Source organism: Quercus suber, unplaced genomic scaffold, assembly GCF_002906115.3.
Source record: "Quercus suber isolate HL8 unplaced genomic scaffold, Cork oak 2.0 scaffold_546, whole genome shotgun sequence".
NCBI lineage: Eukaryota > Viridiplantae > Streptophyta > Magnoliopsida > Fagales > Fagaceae > Quercus > Quercus suber.
In genome coordinates, this window is record NW_027069994.1 from 337,547 (window position 1) to 360,017 (window position 22,471).

At 36.6% G+C, this 22,471-nt stretch overlaps 1 protein-coding gene across 1 annotated transcript; it reads left to right on the forward strand.

Annotated features, from left to right (window-relative positions):
- The first annotated feature begins 1,864 nt into the window (after window positions 1-1,864).
- LOC136063600 (actin cytoskeleton-regulatory complex protein pan1-like) lies at window positions 1,865-21,411 on the forward strand. The gene is made up of 3 exons (XM_065764223.1): window positions 1,865-2,337; window positions 19,890-20,148; window positions 21,319-21,411. Exons 1-3 carry the CDS (start codon window positions 1,865-1,867, stop codon window positions 21,409-21,411), a joined length of 825 nt encoding a protein of 274 aa, XP_065620295.1.
- The last annotated feature ends 1,060 nt before the right edge of the window (window positions 21,412-22,471 follow it).

Below are 22,471 nucleotides of genomic sequence, written 5' to 3' on the forward strand. Positions count from 1 at the left end.
CCCCACAATAGCCCCTCAAAACCCTGCTGCACATTCCCTCGGGCGAAGGGTGAATTTTTGCCTAGTCAGTTATCGACTTCTTTGCACCACTTGGCTCATCACAAGTTCTGCTTTCTCTTCTCGAGCCTCGGCAGAGGAAACTTCCTTAATTGTCTCATATTTGACGTTTCTCCAATTTCCCGCAAAAATTATCATTATTACGCTAATGACGAAGATGACGACTTTTCCCGTAACCTTTACCGTGATTGTTGGAAAAGGCATCGGCCTTTCTCCAAAGCTTTCTCCAGATTGGGTATTTCCATTGTCTCCATCCATAAGTATCCCGTCCATGGTAGCTTAATAGTCTACCACACTGTGTTGCTGTAAGTACTTACTACATTCTTTCTATTTCCCTTTACTTTGTCATGCCATATCATTTTTTTTTATTGTCTTTTTTAATGCCCAAACAAACGTGTTTGATATCTACACAAAAATTGATCTTGCAAATCCTTTATCACATCCCCCCTTCCCCTTTATAATCTTAAAGCCCCAAGCATGCATTAGGAGTCCTATCTGATGGGCACCTTTGAAGAATAAAACAGTACAGTCATTTATTTGTACACCATCTAACTCACAGTTTAACTTGCAGTGATGCTGGATTTTATACATCAGAGAAGAAGAAACCAAAGTTGTCACATAAACCAATTGAGAGCCCAACTTGCAGGGATGCTAGATTTTATACCCCAAAGATGAAGAAACTAAAGTCATCACATAAGCCATAAGCCAAGTGAGACCATCAATGATATTTATCTTAGTAGGTTGCTTCCTCGAAGACTAAGTTTCTATTGCTTGTGATTTTATAGACCCTGATGAAAGATTTGAACTCTGTAGTTTATTTAGAATCATTATGGATAATCTGTATTACAAACTCAGTTAGAACTTTATGGTTATGAATGAATCAAGCTTTTGTTTTTATGTTCATTTTGTCTATTGTTTTCCATAGATGTTAAGAACATTTTTTACCATCAAGGTGATTTAAGGCTCCATTGAAATTAATTAAAAGCCATCTTAATTTAGAGGTTAGTTAATATGCTGCAATTGAACATAAATAATCCGTTTGGATAACACTTATTGTTGCTGAAAGTTGCTAAAAACTGATTGTTGCTGAAAACACTGTAGCAAAATAATTTTTAAATGTGTGAATAGTATTGTGGGACCCACTTTTAATATTAAATATTGCGTGAAAAGTGCACGCACAGTAGAGGGCACAACGGCTTTCATTGCCCAACAGTAGAGGGGGAGCCAGGTAGGACATCCAAAGTAGGAGATAATTTAGGTTTCAGTATTCTCAAGTTTTATAACTGTATATTCGATTTGGTTGACTAACCATAAGAGTTTCACTTTTCTTGCCACAGATCCGCACGCCTTTGCACGTCATTTCCATCTGGTTAACAAAGCGGATTTGGAGACCGTTCTTAGGTCGGACCTTTTCCTAAACGAAACCGATAACTAGGTCTGAGCTGCTCATCACATCCTCGGATGCGACCCAGCTCAGAAATCATTCCCAGTCCCGAAGCACGTAATTAGAGCTCGTGACCCTCGGCTTACACAGATCACCGTGGTGGAAGACGGTTTTGCATTTACTGAGGGGTCTTATATACCCGAAGGCATTCCGCTAGCAGGTCCCTCCTCATCCCAGTAAGTAACGGTGGCCGAGAAAGGACTATCTAAGAAGGCAAGGGAGGTGGTTGAACTGAGTTCCTCCGAGGACGAATATAGTGTGTTTGACCTAGCTGATCAGTCCGAGGATCCCCCTGGTGATCTAGGAGACCCTCATTTGTTCGAAGCCGATCTCCAGTCCTTAAGAGTTGGTACTCAAGCTGAGATGGGTCTAAAAAGAAAGCCCCAAACCAATCTTCTTGACTTACTCAAAGGCGGTTCAAAGAAGGGTGGACCAGAAGAGTCGCAGCCCCAGCCTCCAGCACCTCCGCCCCAGATTCTAACTGTGCAAACTAGGTCGTCTTCTGCTCCTACAGCAATGGACCCTCCTACTGAGTCACATGACCCGAAAAGGAAAAGACTTTCCAAGGGTAAGGAGCCAATGGATGAGAGCAAATCCCATTCCCCGCCCGAGGAGGGTAGGTTTCGCAGGCCTCCGAAGCAACTGAAACTCGGTGACCAACAGAAGGGTAAGAAGGCCACCCAGCAGTCCGAGGCTCAAGCCTGGCTGCCCGCTGCCATGCTCCATGATCAGCCCCTGATGGATAACGCTTCGATGCGAGAATCCCAAGGAAACGAGGGGGCTCTCGTAGCCGAGGCCCTGGAGAAGTCTCTTCTTCTTCCCACTGACATGGCCGAGTTAGAAAAAATGAGTGGGGTAGAGGTTGTCCTTGACCTTAAGAAATATCTAGGCATGGTGGGTCCTTTAGCACCTATTTACTTTATTCAAAGTTTGCCACTTAGTATCTTTCTTTCTCTTTACGGAGCTACTTGTTTTTATTGAGCAGAGAAATCCAGGCCCTTTTAGGTTAGGCGAGGAGGTCGATGACCATAGCAATGCTTTAGCGCAAGAGCGCGACAAGTTCTGGAGGCTGCCAATACTCTTAAGAGATCTGAGGCCGACCTAAAAAAGGCGACCGATGATCTGACAGAAATGACGAAGGCCAGGGATACTGCTGTCTCTGACCTAGTCGAGGCCAGGAAGCAAGCTGAGGATCAAACTAATCGCTTGCAAGACGTTGAGGGTCAATTACAAACTGTCAAAGAGAACATTCCTACATGAAGGAACAGTTGACCAAGGCAATCCATGAAAAAGGTGTTGCCGAGTATGCAGCGAGGGCTGTGAGAGCCAAAGACGAGGTGGTATTTGCGAAATAGACGCTGAGCGTTCTGTGGAAAAGGCAGAGGAGGATGCTTTCGCAGATGGGGTGGCTAAGACTGAAGCACTCTTCGGGCTCAAGTTCCTGCAGTGTGCAGGCATTACTGTTCTCAACCTGGCATGAAGCCCTCAACCAAGCAGGGTTGATTCTCATCTGATCTTAGAAGGGAGGACAGGGTATATTACCTATTGCCATTGCGCGAGGTGCACTGCTGCTCCTGAGGAGGGATCCTCATAACCACCCGGTTGAAAGTCATGATAAGACCGCCGAGGATGCACCGTTAACTGATCNGCGAGGTTGCATCTGCTGCTCCTGAGGTGGGATCCTCATAACTACCGGTTGAAAGTCATGATAAGACCGCCGAGGATGCACCGTTAACTGATCAACCATCCGAGGATGTTGAGCCCTACAGAGAACGTGTTGGGGGAAGTTGTAACCTGAGGGTCAGGAAATACCTTAAGACGTGGCAAGTCCTCCGGACGGACCTTTCGAAACCAAGCCTTAGGCCTTGGCCAAACTTTTGATTTACTACTGACTTAATTTGGCTTACCGAGTTGAGGAGACTAGCATACGACATAGGATAACTTTGTTTATTTTCTCTTTGATCTTTTTTTCTTTTTTTCTTGGCTCAGTGGCGTTGTAAGGGAGTTGTATATCTTTCCGTTTGAACTAAATACATAATACTTTGCTTCCATCTGATGATGTCCTCTTTTATTCGCTTTACTATTGTACTCTGCTCAATATTCGTATTCTATTCTGGAGTTAGCCTTATGAAACCATCTGTTATCCTTCGAATATAAACCTAAAGATCGTATTATAGCTTGACTCTGAGTAACGCTTTGGTTTTCTTCAGACAGTTATTTTCTCCATGGGTTTGAGTCCAAGGACCATGCAATACCCTGGTTATGCCCAGTATTTCTATTTTTCTATAAGTATCTAGTTCCCCATAGGTTTGGGTCCTAGGACCATACAATACCTTGGCTATGTCTGGTGTCCAGATATAATGGTGTGTGTAGTTTTACCATAGGTTTGGGTCCGAGGACCATGCAATACCTTGGTTATGTCTGGTATCCAGATATAATGGTGTGTGTAGTTTTACCATAGGTTTGGGTCCGAGGACCATACAATACCTTGGCTATGTCTGGTGTCCAGATATAATGGTGTGTGTAGTTTTACCATAGGTTTGGGTCCGAGACCATGCAATACCTTGGTTCTGTCTACCACTTCTATTTTTCTGTAAGTATCTTTTACCATAGGCTTGGGTCCGAGGACCATACAATACCTTGGCTATGTCTGGTGTCCAGATATAATCGTGTGTGTAGTTTTACCATAGGTTTGGGTCCGAGGACCATGCAATACCTTGGTTCTGTCTACCACTTCTATTTTTCTGTAAGTATCTTTTACCATAGGCTTGGGTCCGAGGACCATACAATACCTTGGCTATGTCTGGTGTCCAGATATAATGGTGTGTGTAGTTTTTACCATAGGTTTGGGTCCGAGAACCATGCAATACCTTGGTTCTGTCTACCACTTCTATTTTCTGTAAGTATCTTTTACCATAGGCTTGGGTCCGAGGACCATACAATACCTTGGCTATGTCTGGTGTCCAGATATAATGGTGTGTGTAGTTTTACCATAGGTTTGGGTCCGAGAACCATGCAATACCTTGGTTCTGTCTACCACTTCTATTTTTCTGTAAGTATCTAGTTTCCCATAGGTTTGGGTCCGAGGACCATACAAGACCTTGGTTCAGCCTAGTACTCAGATATAATGGTGTGTGTAGTTTTACCATAGGTTTGGGTCCGAGGACCATGCAATACCTTGGTTCTGTCTACCACTTCTATTTTTCTGTAAGTATCTAGTTTCCCCATAGGTTTGGGTCCGAGGACCATACAAGACCTTGGTTCAGCCTAGTACTCAGATATAATGGTGTGTGTAGTTTTACCATAGGTTCGGGTCCGAGGACCATGCAATACCTTGGTTCTGTCTACCACTTCTATTTCTCTGTAAGTATCTAGTTTCCCCATAGGTTGGGTCCGAGGACCATACAAGACCTTGGTTCAGCCTAGTACTCAGATATAATGGTGTGTGTAGTTTTACCATAGGTTCGGGTCCGAGGACCATGCAATACCTTGGTTCTGTCTACCACTTCTATTTTCTGTAAGCGGAGGTTTGTCCTCAAACCGCTTTACTAGAGATGATTCCTCCTTGGGTCAGATTATGATCTTTACACGTGGCATTGATCTCGCCTCTAGCTCGAGGCCCCATCTTTTTCATTTATGAAGCGCCCTTTGTCTGTTCGTGTTCCGCGCTGGACGCCTCGGTGCGCGAAACGCGCTTTCATTAATGTCCTCGTGAATTAACACGAGTCCAACGATCTACGGCCTCCTTGGAAATTGATGGCTTCATTATTATCTCAACTGATAATTCTCTTTTCGAGCTCTGCATGAATTAATTCTTACCAACCCCCAACCCCTATATAAAGTGGGGAGATGGTTTCTCCACAACCCATGGACCTCTCAACACAAACAGAACAAAACACATTCCTCCAACTCCCCAAGCGCTTTTAACAACCCCGCCGAATTGTGACCGGGATTGACAAAAACCGGTATGGCCGCAGCCCCCACTGGGCTTTCGGTGCGGCAGAGTCTAGGCGTAACCCTGATGGTGCCCTTCGAGGTGTCCCAGAAGGGTGTTGTTAGAGAACCTAACGTCTTTCCTCGGAGCACACCCCCGACGAGGAAGATGTGCGAATTTACCTCATGGGCGGTGCTCGAGTGTTGCCGTCTCCAACGGCCAACACTCGAGAGGATCGGAGAGAATGCGAGGGAACATCATGGAGGAAGGTATCCCGGAGCCCCTGCATCTGCTCCTCTCTTTGTTCCAGCTCCGCCCGGCCGAGAAGGGAGTTGTGGTGGCCCGGAAGCATGATTGCCCTTCCCCTTCTCCGCCTCCTGTCAAGCTCTCCCATTCTCTTTATACCAATAAAGGGACGGCTTGACACTTCCCACCGGCTAGTTTTTTCTTAGGGCGGCTCCACCTGGGCCTCTGATTGTAGAATAGCTGGTAGTATTAGCTTGTAAATTTGTATGTAAAACACACCTGCCTGAGCCTCTGATTGTAACTTGTACCTTGTTCTATTCATGAAATAATAAAATCAAGATCTTTCTTTTCTTTTTCTCTCTCTCTTTTTTTTTTCTACTGTCAAATCTTATATATTTTTTTTTGCTGTTGTTTTTTTTTTTTTTTAACCTACTGTAAAACGAATACTCGGAACACTCGCCTGGTGCGCCGGCCAGCACCCTAATCCTCCCACAGACGCGCCAATTGTAGGGACTCAGTTTGGATTGACCCTGAGTTTTGTGGGTTTTCAGCCCAACAAGCCCAAACAATAAATTTATAGAGAGTGGGTTGAAGGTTTAGGTGCTGGCCGTCGATCACCATGCATGAACTTTCTTTATAAAAAATACTAAGAGTTTCTTTACAAATGGGGGGATGCTCCTCGGCCATGGCCGAGGAGACCCTTTTCTTCTTTCTTTTTTCCCCCCCTTTTCTTTCTTCACTTGCTTTTCTTATATAGTTTCCATCTGCCTATCTCCTTGTTCCATCTGTTGATCATCCATTTGCCTTTCTTCTGGCCGTCCGTCCCATCAGAGGCCTTATCAGTACTCAAGTGGTTCACTCTGATCAACGTTGCCCTGCCAAGGGGTTATATCCCCATTAATGCGGCCAGAGGGGTTAGGTGAATGCATTAAGTGCGAATGTGACAGCTTGCTCTGAACTTGTCCCCTCCCGAAAGTTATCCTTAGAATGCCGAGGACGAACAGGTCCTCGGCGTGGGTCACAACAGAGGTTTTGCCTGACTTAGCCTTGGCTGGTCAGTCCTCCTCGGCGCTGTCCTTGGGCCTACTATCCGATGGGCCGAGGCTATCAGACCCACGGGCCCCACAACTATATTTACAAATAAATTTATCAATTGAGCTAATTAAAATTCACAATATAAAATAAAATAATATGATAAAAAGATTAAGATGCCCATTTATTATTTTTAAAAGAATAATGATGATAAAATGTAATATAATAACAATTCCTTTGATTAATATTCTACGTGTCCTTTGCTCTGGTCTAAGATGTAATAAACAAAGCGTGACAGAAAAATAATAGAGGGGGACTATTTGATAAAAGTAATAATAATAATTATTGTGGGCTAGAATTTTGTTTGAGCTTTTGGGGTAAGCACGGTAGGTAGTGCGGAATGGTTCCGTAGTTTCTTTTTCTTTTTCTTTTCTTCGTTAGATAAAGTAATGGTTCTGTAGTTGACAAAACTATAATTGACTTCTTCCCAACCATTTCCGAAGGTGGCATTGATGGACTCATAAATAGAGCCAACCTTCTTACCTTTCTCTATAAAAAAATAAATATATAAAAAGTCCAACTATTTTCTAATAGAGGGCCCTGTCGTCTATCTATGTGGATACAACTTATATCGTTAAATGCCAAATGGGCCTTGACATGTCATCTATTTAATCCCAGATACCACAACAAGTGTTTTTTTTTTTTTTTTTAATTTAAAATTTTAATTTATGACATCTACTCTTGATGATAGTTATCAAAAATTTTACCAGTTGAACTAACTGAATCCCACATAAGTGTACCTAAGTTGTAGTAAAATGTTTGTGAGTTTTTTAGTGTAATGTCTAGGTATTAATTGACTTCGAGGTTAGTGAGTGAGTCAAGGAAGCTGTATTTTTTTTTTTTTTTGGAAAAACGAGGCCGAAAAGAAAGCGGGATCTTGAGTTTGAAACTTTTTGTTAACAACTTAAGACCACCTATAAAGGATTCCTCCCTATAATAACTTGGTGTGTGTGTGTAGGAGGAGAGACTGCATATACTCAAAAGAATAATCATATACTTGAAGAGGTCAAGATACCCTCATTTGTCCAAAAAAAACAAAACAAAACAAAAAGATAAAGAGGGAGAGAGGGCAATAAGATTATCTTAAGATTGGGGTTTTGGTGTAGGGTGTCATTTTTTGATTCATGCTTTTTTATTTTTGTTCAAGCATATGAGTGAGGCGTGATTTTTTTATTGCGACAACTCATATTAAATGGGTGATGTGTTAGGGCCCATATGTCGCTAGATGATGAGGCTACTAACAAAGATGGAGTGTAAAGCATTTTGAAAATGAAACCAATCATTAAGAATGGGGATGGCCATGGATCGGGGTATGGGTAGGGTATACCCATGCCCGACTCGATTAATTTTTCCATGAATATCCGATTACCTTACCCAATTAGTACTCATACCCAATTGTTACCCGATTTGTTTACCAATGGATATCCATACCCAACCCAAACTTGATTTCTATAAAATCACCAAATATACTCAACAACTACTAAAATGACTAAAATATCCTCAAAATCTCTAAAATGAGTAAAATACCCATGAAACCTCTAAAATGACCAAAATACTCACAATATCTCTAAATTACCAATTATGCTAAAAAAACCCACTAAAATTATCAAAATATCCCAAAATCTCTAAAATGAGCAAAATACTCATGAAACTGCTAAAATGACCAAAATACCTTCGATATCTCTAGAATCACCAAATATGCTCAAAAACCACTAAAATAACCAAAATATCTAAAACAAGCAAAATAACCATAAAACCTCTTAAATTACCAAAATACCCTCAAAATCTCTAAAATCACCAAATATGCTAAAAAAAACTACTAAAATTATTAAAATACCCCATAAATCTAAAAAATGACCAAAATACCCCATAAACCTAAAAAACGACCAAAGTACCCACGAAACATAAAAAATGTCCAAAATACCCCCCAAAACCTAAAAAATGACTAAAATACCCTCGAAACCTAAAATTTGACCGAAATACCCCCAAAACTTGAAAATTACTTAAATACCCCCTATACTAAAAAATGACTGAAATACCCCTAAAACCTAAAAAATGACCGAAATACCCACCCGAAACCTATAAAATGACCCTTAAAACCTATAAGATGATAAAAATACACCCTAAACCTAGAAAATGACTTAAATACCCTCAAACCTAGAAAATGACCAAAATATCCCTAAACCTTTGAATGACCAAAATACACCCAAAACCTCTAAAATGACCAAAAATAGCCACAAACATCTAAAATTACAAAAAATACCCTAAAACCTATAAAACGACTAAAATAGCCGTAAACCTCTAAAACAACCAAAATACCCCCTCAAAATATATAAAATGACCAAAATACCATTGAAAACTTTAAAGTGACCAAAATACTCCTAAACTTGTAAGATGACCAAAATACTCCTAAACTTGTAAGATGACCAAAATATACCTGAAACCTCTAAAATTACCAAAATAGAGGTTTGGGATGTTTTGGATGTTTCGGATGTTTCAAGGGTATTTTCAACAAATTAAAGGTTTTAAGAATATTTCGGTCATTTGGTAGCGTTTGAGAGAATTTTAGAAATTTTTAAGGTTTTAGGGTTATTTTGATCATTTTTTAGATTCTAAAGGTATTTCGGTCATTTTTTAGGTTACGATGGTATTTTTGTCAATTTTTAGGTTTTAGGGATATTTCGGCAATTTTCTAAGTTTCTGAGGTATTTTGGTTACTTTAAGGCTTTAGGGGTATTTCAGTAATTTTTTAGGTTTCAGGGTATTTTGATCATTTCTTAGATTTTTTGGGTATTTTGGGCATTTTTTAAGCTTTGGGGGTATTTCGGTCATTTTTTAGGTTTCGAGGGTTTTTCGATTATTTTTTAGTTTTAGGGTGTATTTTAATCATCTTATTGGTTTTAGTGGCATTTTTGTCATTTTATAGGTTGCAGAGCTATTTTGGTCATTTTATAGGTTTCAAGGGTCTTTCAATCATTTTTTAGATTTAGGGGGTATTTTGGTAATTTTTAGGATTTGAGGGGTATTTTGGTCATTTTCTAGGTTTGGGGGCTATTTTGGTCATTTTCTAGGTTTATGGGGGTATTTTGGTAATTTTAAGGTTTCAAGCATTTTTTAGGTTTAGGGGATATTTTGGTCATTTTTAGGTTTTGTGGGTATTTAAGTTATTTTTTAGGTTTTGGATTATTTTGATCATTTTTAGGTTTTGAGGGTTTTTTTTTTTTCTAGGGTATTTCGGTAAATTTTTTATATTTTAGGGGTATTTTAGACATTTTTTAGGTTTATGGGGTATTTTGGTAATTTTTAAGTTTCGGGAATATTTCGGTCATTTTTTAGGTTTAGGGTGCATTTCGGCAATTATAGAGGATTTTAGGAGTACTTTGGTCATTTTCAAGTTTTAGGGGAAATTTGGTAATTTTTATTATTGGGTAATTGGGTGGGTTGGGGTTTACCTGTAATAATTGGGTTGAGTTGGGTTTGAGTTAGAATTAATTAGTTAAATGGGTAATATCCAAACCCTACCAGAAAAATTTGGATAACATTCAAACCCTTCCCAAGTACCTTTTACCCATTAACCGAGGATTACTCAGAATATTTGGATTAGGGACCCATTAATCGAGTATTATTCAGAATATTTGGATTAGGGAGGGTTGGATATCCATTACCCAATGGGTATGGCTATTCCTAGTTAAGAGCCAAAATTAAAGCAACCCCAAATGTTAAGGGCAATAGATGTACTTTATGCTTCATTTGTTTCAAAGTAAAATATTTTCATTTTACAATATTTGGTTGTTTACATAAAAATGGCAAGAAATCATTTTTCAAGTGTTTGTTTCATCGTAAAATGAAAAAAAAATTCTAATCTCACAGCTTATCAAATCTAAGTAACCACCACCAAATAAGCAAAAACCAATCAACCACCAATCTAGTGTCCACCCAAACTACCACCATATTGGCACAAACCAAACCACCACTACTCCACTGACCACTTAAATCAGCAAATCAAAGAGAAAAAGAATAAAAATGATGGCCAACCAACCACTACAATCCACAGCATAGTCACCACAACAACTCACAAACCATTTTAGCTACCTATTGCAACCCATATCCCAGCCACCACCATGACCCACAACCCAATCACCACCATTACACAACCACCACAACAATCCACAAATCATTTTACCTGCCCACCGTAACCCACAACACATCCACCACAAAAAAAAAAAAAAAAAAAAAAAAAAAAGAGAATTAAAGCTGGAGCATATGCTTGTTGCTCTTTTTAGCCATATGCTCATTCATATTACCCACAATCTTCAGGCATTCCTAGCCACAAAATAAACTCCTAATTAAATGCCCAAAATCAAAATATTCTTATTCCATTTCAATCTAAAAGATGATTTTATTTATTTATTTATTAAATTTGAAAGTCCCACCATTCTTCATTCTTGTATAATGAAAGATTTTTTGAAAACTAAAAAGGATTGGGCATTCCCCATCACAATCACAAACACTCTTCTCTTCTCTTGTCTCTTTAAATTAATCTCTGTGATTGTGTACTGACAAAATAGTATACAATAATGGAGGGAATACAGCAACGTGTAGAGACATGGATGAGAGAGGAACAAGCACAGATCCTTAATGCCTCTTCCTCATGGGATCCACTGCAATGATGAGTGATGAACCACAACGAACCACAACCATTTTGGCTACCCACCGTAACCCACAACCCAACCACCACTACAACCCACAACACAGCCACCACAACAACCCACAAACCATTTTAGCTACCCACCCTCCGCCACCACAAACCACAACCCGCAATTCATCCCAACCATCATCGACAACCTACAAAAGCAGTCATGCTTGACCCATATGGAGTAAAAACCCAAATCAGTAAACTCACTCAGCAATAAAGGGGAAAAAAAAAGAACTAAGAACCTGTGGATGAGTTCATGACAAAGGAGGTGGCCAAGAAATGGTGGAACTGATGACAATAATGGAGGATTACAGGGGAAAAAACACTCAAGTGGAGTTGGTGACGGGTAGTGCCGACAAAAGGGAGAAGCCAGTGATGGGTAGCACTAGTGAAGGGAGGAGCCAGTGATGGGTGGTGCTTAAGGTGGAGCCGGTGATAGGTGGGAGAGAAGGATCATGGTGTGTTGAGTTTTGGAGAGAATACTAAGAGCAACCACATCAGCTCTTCTAAAAGATTCCGTCTATTTTACACACAAAAAAAAAAAACTACTTTTTCTATTTTAAACCATCATTTTTACAAAAAAAACTCACACCAGTTTATCTATTTTACAAGATATTTCAATAAAATATTCATTCTTCATCAATTTTTTATTATTTTCCCTAATGGTCATACCTTTTTAATTTAAATTTATATTTTAAGTAAACTACCAACATCGATGGTTCGGCCAATGGAGTCGCTTGTGGTGGAGGCCTGATGGTCAAACCTCTGAAATAGTGTTCCTGACAACTACCCCTAGATTGGTGTCTCCACCCACTGTGCCACCAGCATTGGTGGCTAGACCACCAAAATAGTGGCTTCGGCGAAGCCGACATATCAGTGTTTTCGACCATCATTCTGCCATCAATGAAATATTTCGGCGTGTCATTTCAAGATTACGCGTTGGAAAGTAGGAGGAAGCGGCGACGGCATTGGTGGTGACTGTGGTGTTAGTGTATGTGAATTGAGAGGAAGAGGAGTCGGGTGGGATTGACATGATTTCGTAAACAGCATCGAATTTGATCAAATCAAGCTCTAGTCACAAGGTATGCACTCTGACTCTGTGGTCGTTTCGAGTTTCAGATGGAGAGTGAGAGAGAAGAAGTGAGGTGGAGATTTCAAACCCGTTTCGAAATTTCCAAAATTCTCATAGAGGGGATTGGAAACTTTGCCTGTCGCTTTTGGCGATTGAGAGATTCTTGTGTAGTTTTAGTCACGCAACTTTCTAAGTAATAATTTAATAATATTTTTTTTTTTTTTTTTTGGTAAGATGTAATAATATTCCTTGTTCAAATTAAGCATATAAATAGTTTTATAACTAGTTGCTAATACTATTAAATGTGAGTTATAAAAAATAATGTCATGCACTTAAAAAAAATAAAAATCAAAGAGATCATACAACTAATTTTTGGATAATTTTGATGGTCATTGCCTACTCAAAATATTAAAATCACTATAATGAAGAAAAAATTCAAATTTAATAATTATTAACAAATTAAGAGAAATTAACAATTATTAATCAAAGTTTCTATGGATGTTAGTTATAACAGAATTCATTCAATGTGTTATAATTATTTACATCACTTCATAACATTGCTTCATAATCCATGTATGCAACCATTGCACACCCTTAGTGCAATGACCACTCTACAAGTATAAGTACTTTTGAGGTGTGAGGGGTAAGGGTCGAAGTTCAAATATCCAGGAGGAAGTTTCACACACATATACACTTAGATTAGGTTAAAGTAGAAATTTTATTTTAAATTAAAAAAAAAAAAAAAAGTATGCACACCTCATAACAAAATAAGCAACTTTGTATAATTGAGGAAGACCAAATATTTTGCAATAAAAAGCAAGCGTATCTACTATTCATCAGATGAGATTTTGGTCATGTTTTGATAGCTTTTTTATTCATTTATTTATACACAATGGTGAAAACCACCAACACAGCGCCCTTTTTTTCATATTATATACGTGTGAGGTAGGCTTACCCTTACCTTACACATATAGGCTTCGATTTTATAATATATATAGATTAGCTATGTGATAGCTTCAAATATGTTTTTAAATATGTTTAGGGTCGAACTTTATACTGTAATAGGATAGAAAATAATGGCTAGACCACAAAAATATTGGCTTCGGCGATAGCCGACATATCAGTGTTTTCGACCATCATTCTACCATCAATGAAATATTTCGATGTGTCATTTCAGGATTACGCATTGGAGATATATATATATATATATGTATATATATTATTTACTATTATTATGATTTTAGTTTAAAAAAAAAAGGCACTGATTTGAATTAAAAAATTTATATCTCACAAAACCACATCTTTTCTCTACTTCCTCTCCCACAATCTGGTCTCTTCTTCTTCTTTTTTTTTTTTTTTTTGGATATTTTCCTTTGTCTTAGCTCTCAAGCAATTGTTTCTCTCTTCTCTAATGGCAGCAGCAAGCTCTCCACGAGCAAAGAAAGCAACAAGCTCTCCATGGCAGTGGTAATAGCGACTTTGATTTGAGTTTGGGTTTGGGTTGATGGGTTTTTTTGTTGAAAGTTTGATTTTGGGTTCTAAGTTGTTGAGTTTTCCATTGAAGGTTTGATTTTGGGTTTGGTGGTTGGGTGGATATTTTCTTCTTCCTTCTTCTTATTCTATCGCGCTAGGTTGTTGTAAATGTTGGGGAAGAGAAGTAGTTTGACAGAGGAGAGAGAAAAAAAGAATTAAAAAATTGTTTACACATGAACAGTAACCGTGTATATATGCACAGTCACTGTTCATGCGTGTATATTTATACATTTTTACACCCACTGATGTGGGTGTTTTCTATTTTAGAAAATTATAAATGAACTAATGTGGTTACTCTAAGAAGGCATGAGAGTGAAAGAGACAGGTAGAGTATCGGGACTGAGAGAGTGCACAAAATGTAAAATGTTTTACCTATATTTCAAGTGTAAAATATTTATATTTTACACAAATTTGCCTTGGTTGTTTTGGTTTATTGAAAATATTTTACTTTTGACCAAATATTTTACTGCAAAACAAATACTGTAAAATGTGAAAATTTTTCCTAAAAATATTTTATTTAAAACAAACGGAGCGTTAGTCTATAAATTAATTGAATATCAAATATTTTGATAATTTTGTTATTAGCAATTAAAAAAGAACATTTAGATTAAAATCTCACAAATGGATAAAAAATTCATCAAACACTTAGACGATAATGACATAATACAAGAGAAAGTTAACAAAGAAAATATTTGTAGTGATATTAAAAAAATGTAATATATATAACACTGATTTATTATATAAAATAAACTATTTTAATTTCTAAACGTATACATCTCTTACATAATCTTACAGAATTATTGTTGATACTTTATTTAATTGTTTTTACTGATTATTTTTTTTTCAAAATTAAAATTGCTAAAATCATATTTTAGTTCGATTGGATTAGTCACATTATCAATTAGTAATTTTGCATATCAAGAAGTGAGAAGCATTTAAATACATTAGGGAGATGCAAAATTATTAATTAAATATAAAAAAACACCTAATTTAATTATGGATTTGAAAATCAAATTGACTATAAGAACTCTATAGGATCTTAAATCCATCTTAGGTATATATTATTAGCCATAACAATGAGTCCAAGGATCTCTAAATAGTTTGAGAAAAATGATACATTAAATAATTATTGCCTTAGGAAAATTTTTTTTAAAAAAAAGTACAAAATTGAAAATTATAGCTCCAAACTAATTTGGATTTATCTTTTCCAATCCATTACCTACTGATTTATAAAATTATTCATATATATTATTTAAAAAATCATATAATTCATTTAAAAAATCATATATATATATATATAAATGATTTTCTTAATCACTATATAGTGGATTAAAGAAAAATAGCTCCAAATTCCAAACCATTCGAGCTAAACTTTTTGCAAATTATTGTTTTTCGATCCTATTACAGTATAAAGTTCAACCCTAAACATATTTAAAAACATATTTGAAGCTATCACACAGCTAATCTATATATATATATATATATTATAAAATCGAAGCCTATATGTGTAAGGTAAGGGTAAGCCTACCTCACACGTATATAATATGAAAAAAAGGGCGCTGTATTGGTGGTTTTCACCATTGTGTATAAATGAATGAATAAAAAAGCTATCAAAACATGACCAAAATCTCATCTGATGAATAGTAGATATGCTTGCTTTTTATGGCCAAAATGGCCTAATACCACTTATTTTTGAAATTTTTAGGAAAAAAACACTGTTTCGGAAATAAATAGGAAACTACTACTTTTTCAAGAACTCGAGTTCCTCTCAATTTTGCCAACATGGCGCTGCTAAGCTGGAATTTGGGCGATTAAAAAAAATTATGTGGTACTCGAGCTTGGTAAACTCGAGTTCCATGCAACACAATACTCGAGTATACCAGACTCGAGTACGTTTTATAAATAAAATGGAGATAAAAAAAAATTTTACACAGTACTCGAGTTTACCAAACTCGAGTACTATGTAAATATATATATATATATATATATTTTTTTTTTTGTTTTTTGTTTGGGGATAATCAACAAATAAACATAAAGATAAACGTAAGTGGCTTTATNATGTTTGAATTTCACAATAATCGAATATATTTTTCTGCATTGATAAAATCTGTTTCTACATTAATAAAATTTGCTCTTTGCACATCATATTTACTGTATATTCAAATCTACTTACTGCATTCATAAAATCTGTTTTTTGCATTAATTAAAACTGTTCACTGTTTTCTCATAAAAATTGTTCACTGTTTTCTGCATAAACTATTTCTAGCATTCTACATAAAATTTATTTCTGTTCAGCATTATTTAAAAAATTGTTCACTCTCTTTTATGCGTATATTATTTTCTGTTCACTATTTAAAAAATTGTTCGCTGTTTTCTCATAAAACACCTAGTGAAATCGTGTTTTCTAAATTTAAAAGCCAAATTTGAATGCTTTTTCATGTTTAAATTTCACAATAATCAAATTTTTTTTTCTGCATTGATAAAATCTGTTTCTAGGTTGATAAAATTTGCTCTCTACACATCATGTTTACTATATATTCGAAGCTGCTTACCGCATTCATAAAATTTGTTTTTTGCATTAATTAAAACTCTTCACTGTTTTCTCATAAAAATTATTCAATGTTTTCTACATAAACTATTTTTAGCATTGGCACAGTTATTGCACTTAAATGGTTTTTGTGTTTTTTTTAAATATGTAACCATATGAATAATGGGCAAACTCCATAAAAGAAAAATGAATGATTCGTATAAACCACCTAACGGTAAATGCCTCGAAAAATTCGAATTTGTAAAAAAGTTCGAATTAGTTGAATGTAGAACTGTTCATTAAGTAAAATTGTTTTCTACATTAAGTAAAACTGTTCACTGTTTTCTCATGAAAATTGTTCACTATTTTCTGCATAAACTATTTCTAGTATTCTGCATAAAATTATTTTCTATTCAGCATTATTTAGAAAATTGTTCACTCTCTTTTTTGTGTAAATTATTCTCTGTTCACTATTTAAAAAATTGTGCACTGTTTTCTCATAAAACACCTAGTGAAATTGTTTTTTCTAAATTTAAAAGCCAAATCTGAATAATTTTCATGTTTAAATTTCACAATAATCGAATTTGTTTTTCTGCATTGATAAAATATGTTTCTACGTTAATAAAATTTTCTCTCTACACATCATGTTTACTGTATATTCGAAACTGCTTACCGCATTCATAAAATCCATTTTTTTGCATTAATTAAAACTGTTCGCTGTTTTCTTATAAAACACGATTTCACTAGGTGTTTTATGAGAAAACAGTGAACAATTTTTTAAATAGTAACCAGAAAATAATTTATGCAAAAAGAAAGTGAACAATTTTTTAAATAATGCTGAATAAAAAATAATTTTATGCAGAATACTAGAAATAGTTTATGCAGAAAATAGTGAACAATTTTCATGAGAAAATAGTGAACAATTTTACTTAATGTAGAAAACAGTTTTACTTAATGAACAGTTCTACATTCAACTAATTTGAACTTTTTTACAAATTCAAATTTTTCAAGGCATTTACCGTTAGGTGATTTATACGAATCATTCATTTTTCTTTCATGGAGTTTGTCCATTATTCATATGGTTACATATTTAAAAAAACACAAAAACCATTTAAGTGCAATAACTGCGCCAATGCTAAAAACAGTTTATGTAGAAAATAGTGAAAAATTTTATGAGAAAACAGTGAACAGTTTTAATTAATGCAAAAAATAGATTTTTATGAATGCGGTAAGCAGCTTCGAATATATAATAAACATGATGTGTAGAGAGCAAATTTTATCAACCTAGAAACAAATTTTATCAATGCAGAAAAATAAATTTGATTATTGTGAAATTTAAACATGAAAAAGCATTCAGATTTGGCTTTTAAATTTAGAAAACACGATTTCACTGGTGTTTTATGAGAAAACAACGAACAATTTTTTAAATAGTGAACAGAAAATAATATACGCATAAAAGAGAGTGAACAATTTTTTAAATAATGCTGAACAGAAAATAATTTTATGCAGAAGCTAGAAATAGTTTATGCAGAAAACAGTGAACAATTTCTATGAGAAAACAGTGAACAGTTTTAATTAATGCAAAAAACAGATTTTATGAATGCAGTAAGTAGATTTGAATATAAGTAAATATGATGTGCAGAGAGCAAATTTTATTAATGTAGAAACAGATTTTATCAATGCAGAAAAATATATTCGATTATTGTGAAATTCAAACATGAAAAAGCATTTAGATTTGGCGTTTAAATTTGAAAACATGATTTCACTAGGTGTTTTATGAGAAAACAGTGAACAATTTTTTAAACAGTAAACAGAAAATAATTTATGCAGAAAAGAGAGTGAACAATTTCTTAAATAATGCTAAACAGAAAATAATTTTATGCAAAATCGTATAAATAGTTTATACAGAAAATAGTGAATAATTTTTATGAGAAAAAATGAACAATTTTAATTAATGTAGAAATTAAATTCATATTTTGAAATTAAAATCTCTATATTTTACAATGCTTCTGTTTAAATAAATAAAAACATAAAAAAAAGCCACTTACTTTTATCTTTATGTTTATTTGTCGATTATCCCCAAACAAAAAACAAAAAAAAAAAAAAAAAAAAAGTTTACATAGTACTCGAGTTTGGTAAACTCGAGTACTGTGTAAATTTTTTTTTTTCCATTTTATTTATAAAACGTACTCGAGCCTGGTATACTCGAGTATTGTGTTGCATGGAACTCGAGTTTACCAAGCTCGAGTACCACATAATTTTCAAATTCCAGCTCAGCAGCGCCACGGTGGCAAAATTGAGAGGAACTCGAGTTTCTAAAACTCGAGTTCTTGAAAAAGTGGTAGTTTTCTATTTATTTCCGAAACAGTGTTTTTTTCCTAAAAATTTCAAAAATAAGTGGTATTGGGCCATTTTGGCCTGCTTTTTATTGCAAAATATTTGGTCTTCCTCAATTATACAAAGTTGCTTATTTTGTCATGAGGTGTGCATACTTTTTTTTTTTTTTTTTTTAATTCAAGATAAAATTTCTACTTTAACATAATCTGAGTGTATATGTGTGTGACGCTTCCTCCTAAATATTTGAACTTCGACCCTTACCCCTACATTTCACAAGTACTTATACTTGTAGAGTGACCATCGCACTGAGGATGTGCAGCGGTTGCATACATGGATTATGAAGCAATGTTATGAAGTGATGTAAATAATTATAACACATTGAATGAATTCTGTTATAACTAACATCCATAGAAACTTTGATTAATAATTGTTAATTTCTCTTAATTTGTTAATAATTATAAAATTGGAATTTTTTTTCTTCATTATAGTGATTTTAATATTTCGAGAAGGCAATGACCATCAAAATTATCCAAAAATTAGTTGTACTATCTCTTTGATTTTTTTTTTTTTTAAGTGCATGACATTATTTTTTATAACTCACATTTAATAGTTTTAGCAACTAGTTATAAAACTATTTATATGTTTAATTTGAAAAAGGAATATTATTACATATTACCAAAAAAAAAAAGAAGAATATTATTAAATTATTACTTAGAAAAGTTGCGTGACTTAAACTTCACAAGAATCTCTCAATCGCCAAAAGCGACAGGCAAAGTTTCCAGTCCCCTCTATGAGAATTCTGGAAATTTCGAAACGGGTTTGAAATCTCCACCTCACTTCTCTCTCTCTCACTCTCAATCTGAAACTCGAAACGATCACAGAGTCAGAGTGCATACCTTGTAACTGGAGCTTGATTTGATTTGATTTGATTAAATCCGACGCTGTTTACAGAATCATGTCAATCCCACCCGGCTCCTCTTCCTCTCAATTCACTTACACCAACACCGCAGCCGCCACCAACGCCGCCGCCGCCGCCGCCGCCTCCTCCTACTTTCCAACTCCCTTTCACCTACAGCACTCCGCCGCCGCCGCCGCCGTAACCGCTCCGTCTCAGTACCCCGCTCCCTACGTCGGCCCCACTCCTCCCCCCGTCGTCTATCCCGCCGCCCCCGCCGCCGCTCCCGTTTACTCCCTCCCTCAATACCACCAGGTACATATATAGATTATATGTATTTATGTATTTGTATGTGACATGGGTTTTGGTTAATTGGTTTAGTTTTGGTGTTAGGCTGTCTCTAAATCTGGTTTTCTGTGTCAATTTCTATGTGGGTTTTGAGAATTAATATGTATGCTTGTATCTATGTGAATGATTTGAGGGATTTTTTTTTTTTTTTTTGGGTGACATGGGTTTTGGTTAACTTGTTTAGTTTAGTGATTTTTGTTGGGTTTGGCATGTGGTTTTTTGAGGATTGATGGATTTTAGTTGGTTTGGTTGTAGTATTTTTATTTATTTTTGATAATTCAGAATTTCATTGAAACAAAAGAAACAACTTTTACACAGTGCTGGCCTTTTATAAACACAAGGAAGCAAGGTGCAACAACTAATAGAACATGAGAGTGCTAGCTCTAACCTCTAACTAAACCTTCTTTGATTCTAATGTAACTTTTTATACACAAACTAGCTAACTTACAGAGAGAGGCTCTTATGTTTTTCTGATCCTACGTGAGGTTTTTGATATTCAGAACACTTCCCACCTTTTTGGATTCGTGAAATACGTGATTGAGGAGAACAAAAATTTGGGCGTGTTTGCAATGTTTATTTGGACTATCTGGTATCGACATAATAGACTTCGAGTAGAAGATAAACCCTTCCCAATTAGTGAAGTGACACCAATGGCAAACAACTCTCCTAAACTTCATTCGTGCTATCCTAGTGATCCCCCTTCTCTTTTGTTAGAGATATATATTAGACAGATATTAGCCCAATGTAATAGGCCCAAGCCCAGTCTTTACTTGTACTAGTAGTCTAGGTTATTGTACTACACTCACAACCAATAAAGATGTAGCCCTTAAGGGATTCCTCCGTGGATGTAGGCCGTCAAGGCTGAACCACGTAACCCTCGTGTTCTTGATGTTCCTATTCTATGTTTCCTCTTCCGCATCCACTCTAGCATACACAACATGGTATAACACATTGCGTTTGATAATATTCTCCATTTAACATGGTATCAGAGCTAATATTCAACATGGTATCAGAGCCAAACTTCGTTCTTGGCATCAAACAAAATCTCTAGCAATCAAAGAAGATTTTAATGTGCACATCACCATTAGAAGTCACACATGCTTCTCTGCTGAATCTAGACTCCATGGCATCTTGCAGCCACTGTGGCTCAGTGCTGTGTCCAAGATCCATAACTTCAAGCAAAGGCGTGACTCAACTTCTCAGATCTGTGCAAATCCAAGCCTCGCCTGATGAAACCAACACCACAGACGTGATCCACGACCTCCCGCGACCAAAACCAGGAATTCGGGCACCAAAAGAAGCTACACGCGCCGCCACGCGCCACCAACAGCTCCGAAACTCTCCCACGCGCTGCCTCAGATTCCTGAATTTCAGATCGTCTTTTTGGTACACGCGCCACCCCTACGGCCTCCTCGTCTGCCGATCTACGAAACCTGAAATTCCGGTCCTCATCTGAAGTCACACGCGCTTACACGCGCCGCCAGGGTTTCTGTCTCGCCACCATGCGCCGGTATACGCTGACACGCGCCTTCCACGCGCCGAAGCAGTCCTTCTGATGTCATTTGACGTCACGGTATGACGTCATCACTCCACGTCAGCATGACACGTAAGCCCTAGTCCATGTCAGCACCACGTCATCAGGATGAGTCAGCGTCTCTGCAGCCCGATCCGTGACCCGACCCGGAAAACCCGGAACCGACCAGGTCCATGTAGCCGTTGACTTTGACCCTGATCTGTTGACTTTGACCAGTTGACTTTGACTTTTTGCGTTGACCTTTGACCAAAAGTCAAAATTTTCGAAAGGGCCTATCTTGCTCAGTTTTTCGCGTAGATTCCGATTTTGGACTCCGTTTCTTCATTTGAAGCTCCAAAATTGGTCAATTGGCACATTTTTCGTTGTGGTTTCTTCAAAGGCATTCTTCAAGGCATCTCCAAGTGATCTTCTCATGCTTATCCAACCTCAAGCCTTCATCGAGCTTCCGCCTTGAGTTTGAGGGAGGGTGTTAGAGATATATATTAGACAGATATTAGCCCAATGTAATAGGCCCAAGCCCAGTCTTACTTGTACTAGTAGTCTAGGTTATTGTACTACACTCACACACAATGAAGATGTAGCCCTTAAGGGATTCCTCCGTGGATGTAGGCCATCAAGGCTGAACCACGTAACCCTCGTGTTCTTGATGTTCCTATTCTATGCTTCCTCTTCCACATCCACTCTAGCATACACAACATGGTATAACACATTGCGTTTGATAATATTCTCCATTTAACATGGTATCAGAGCTAATAT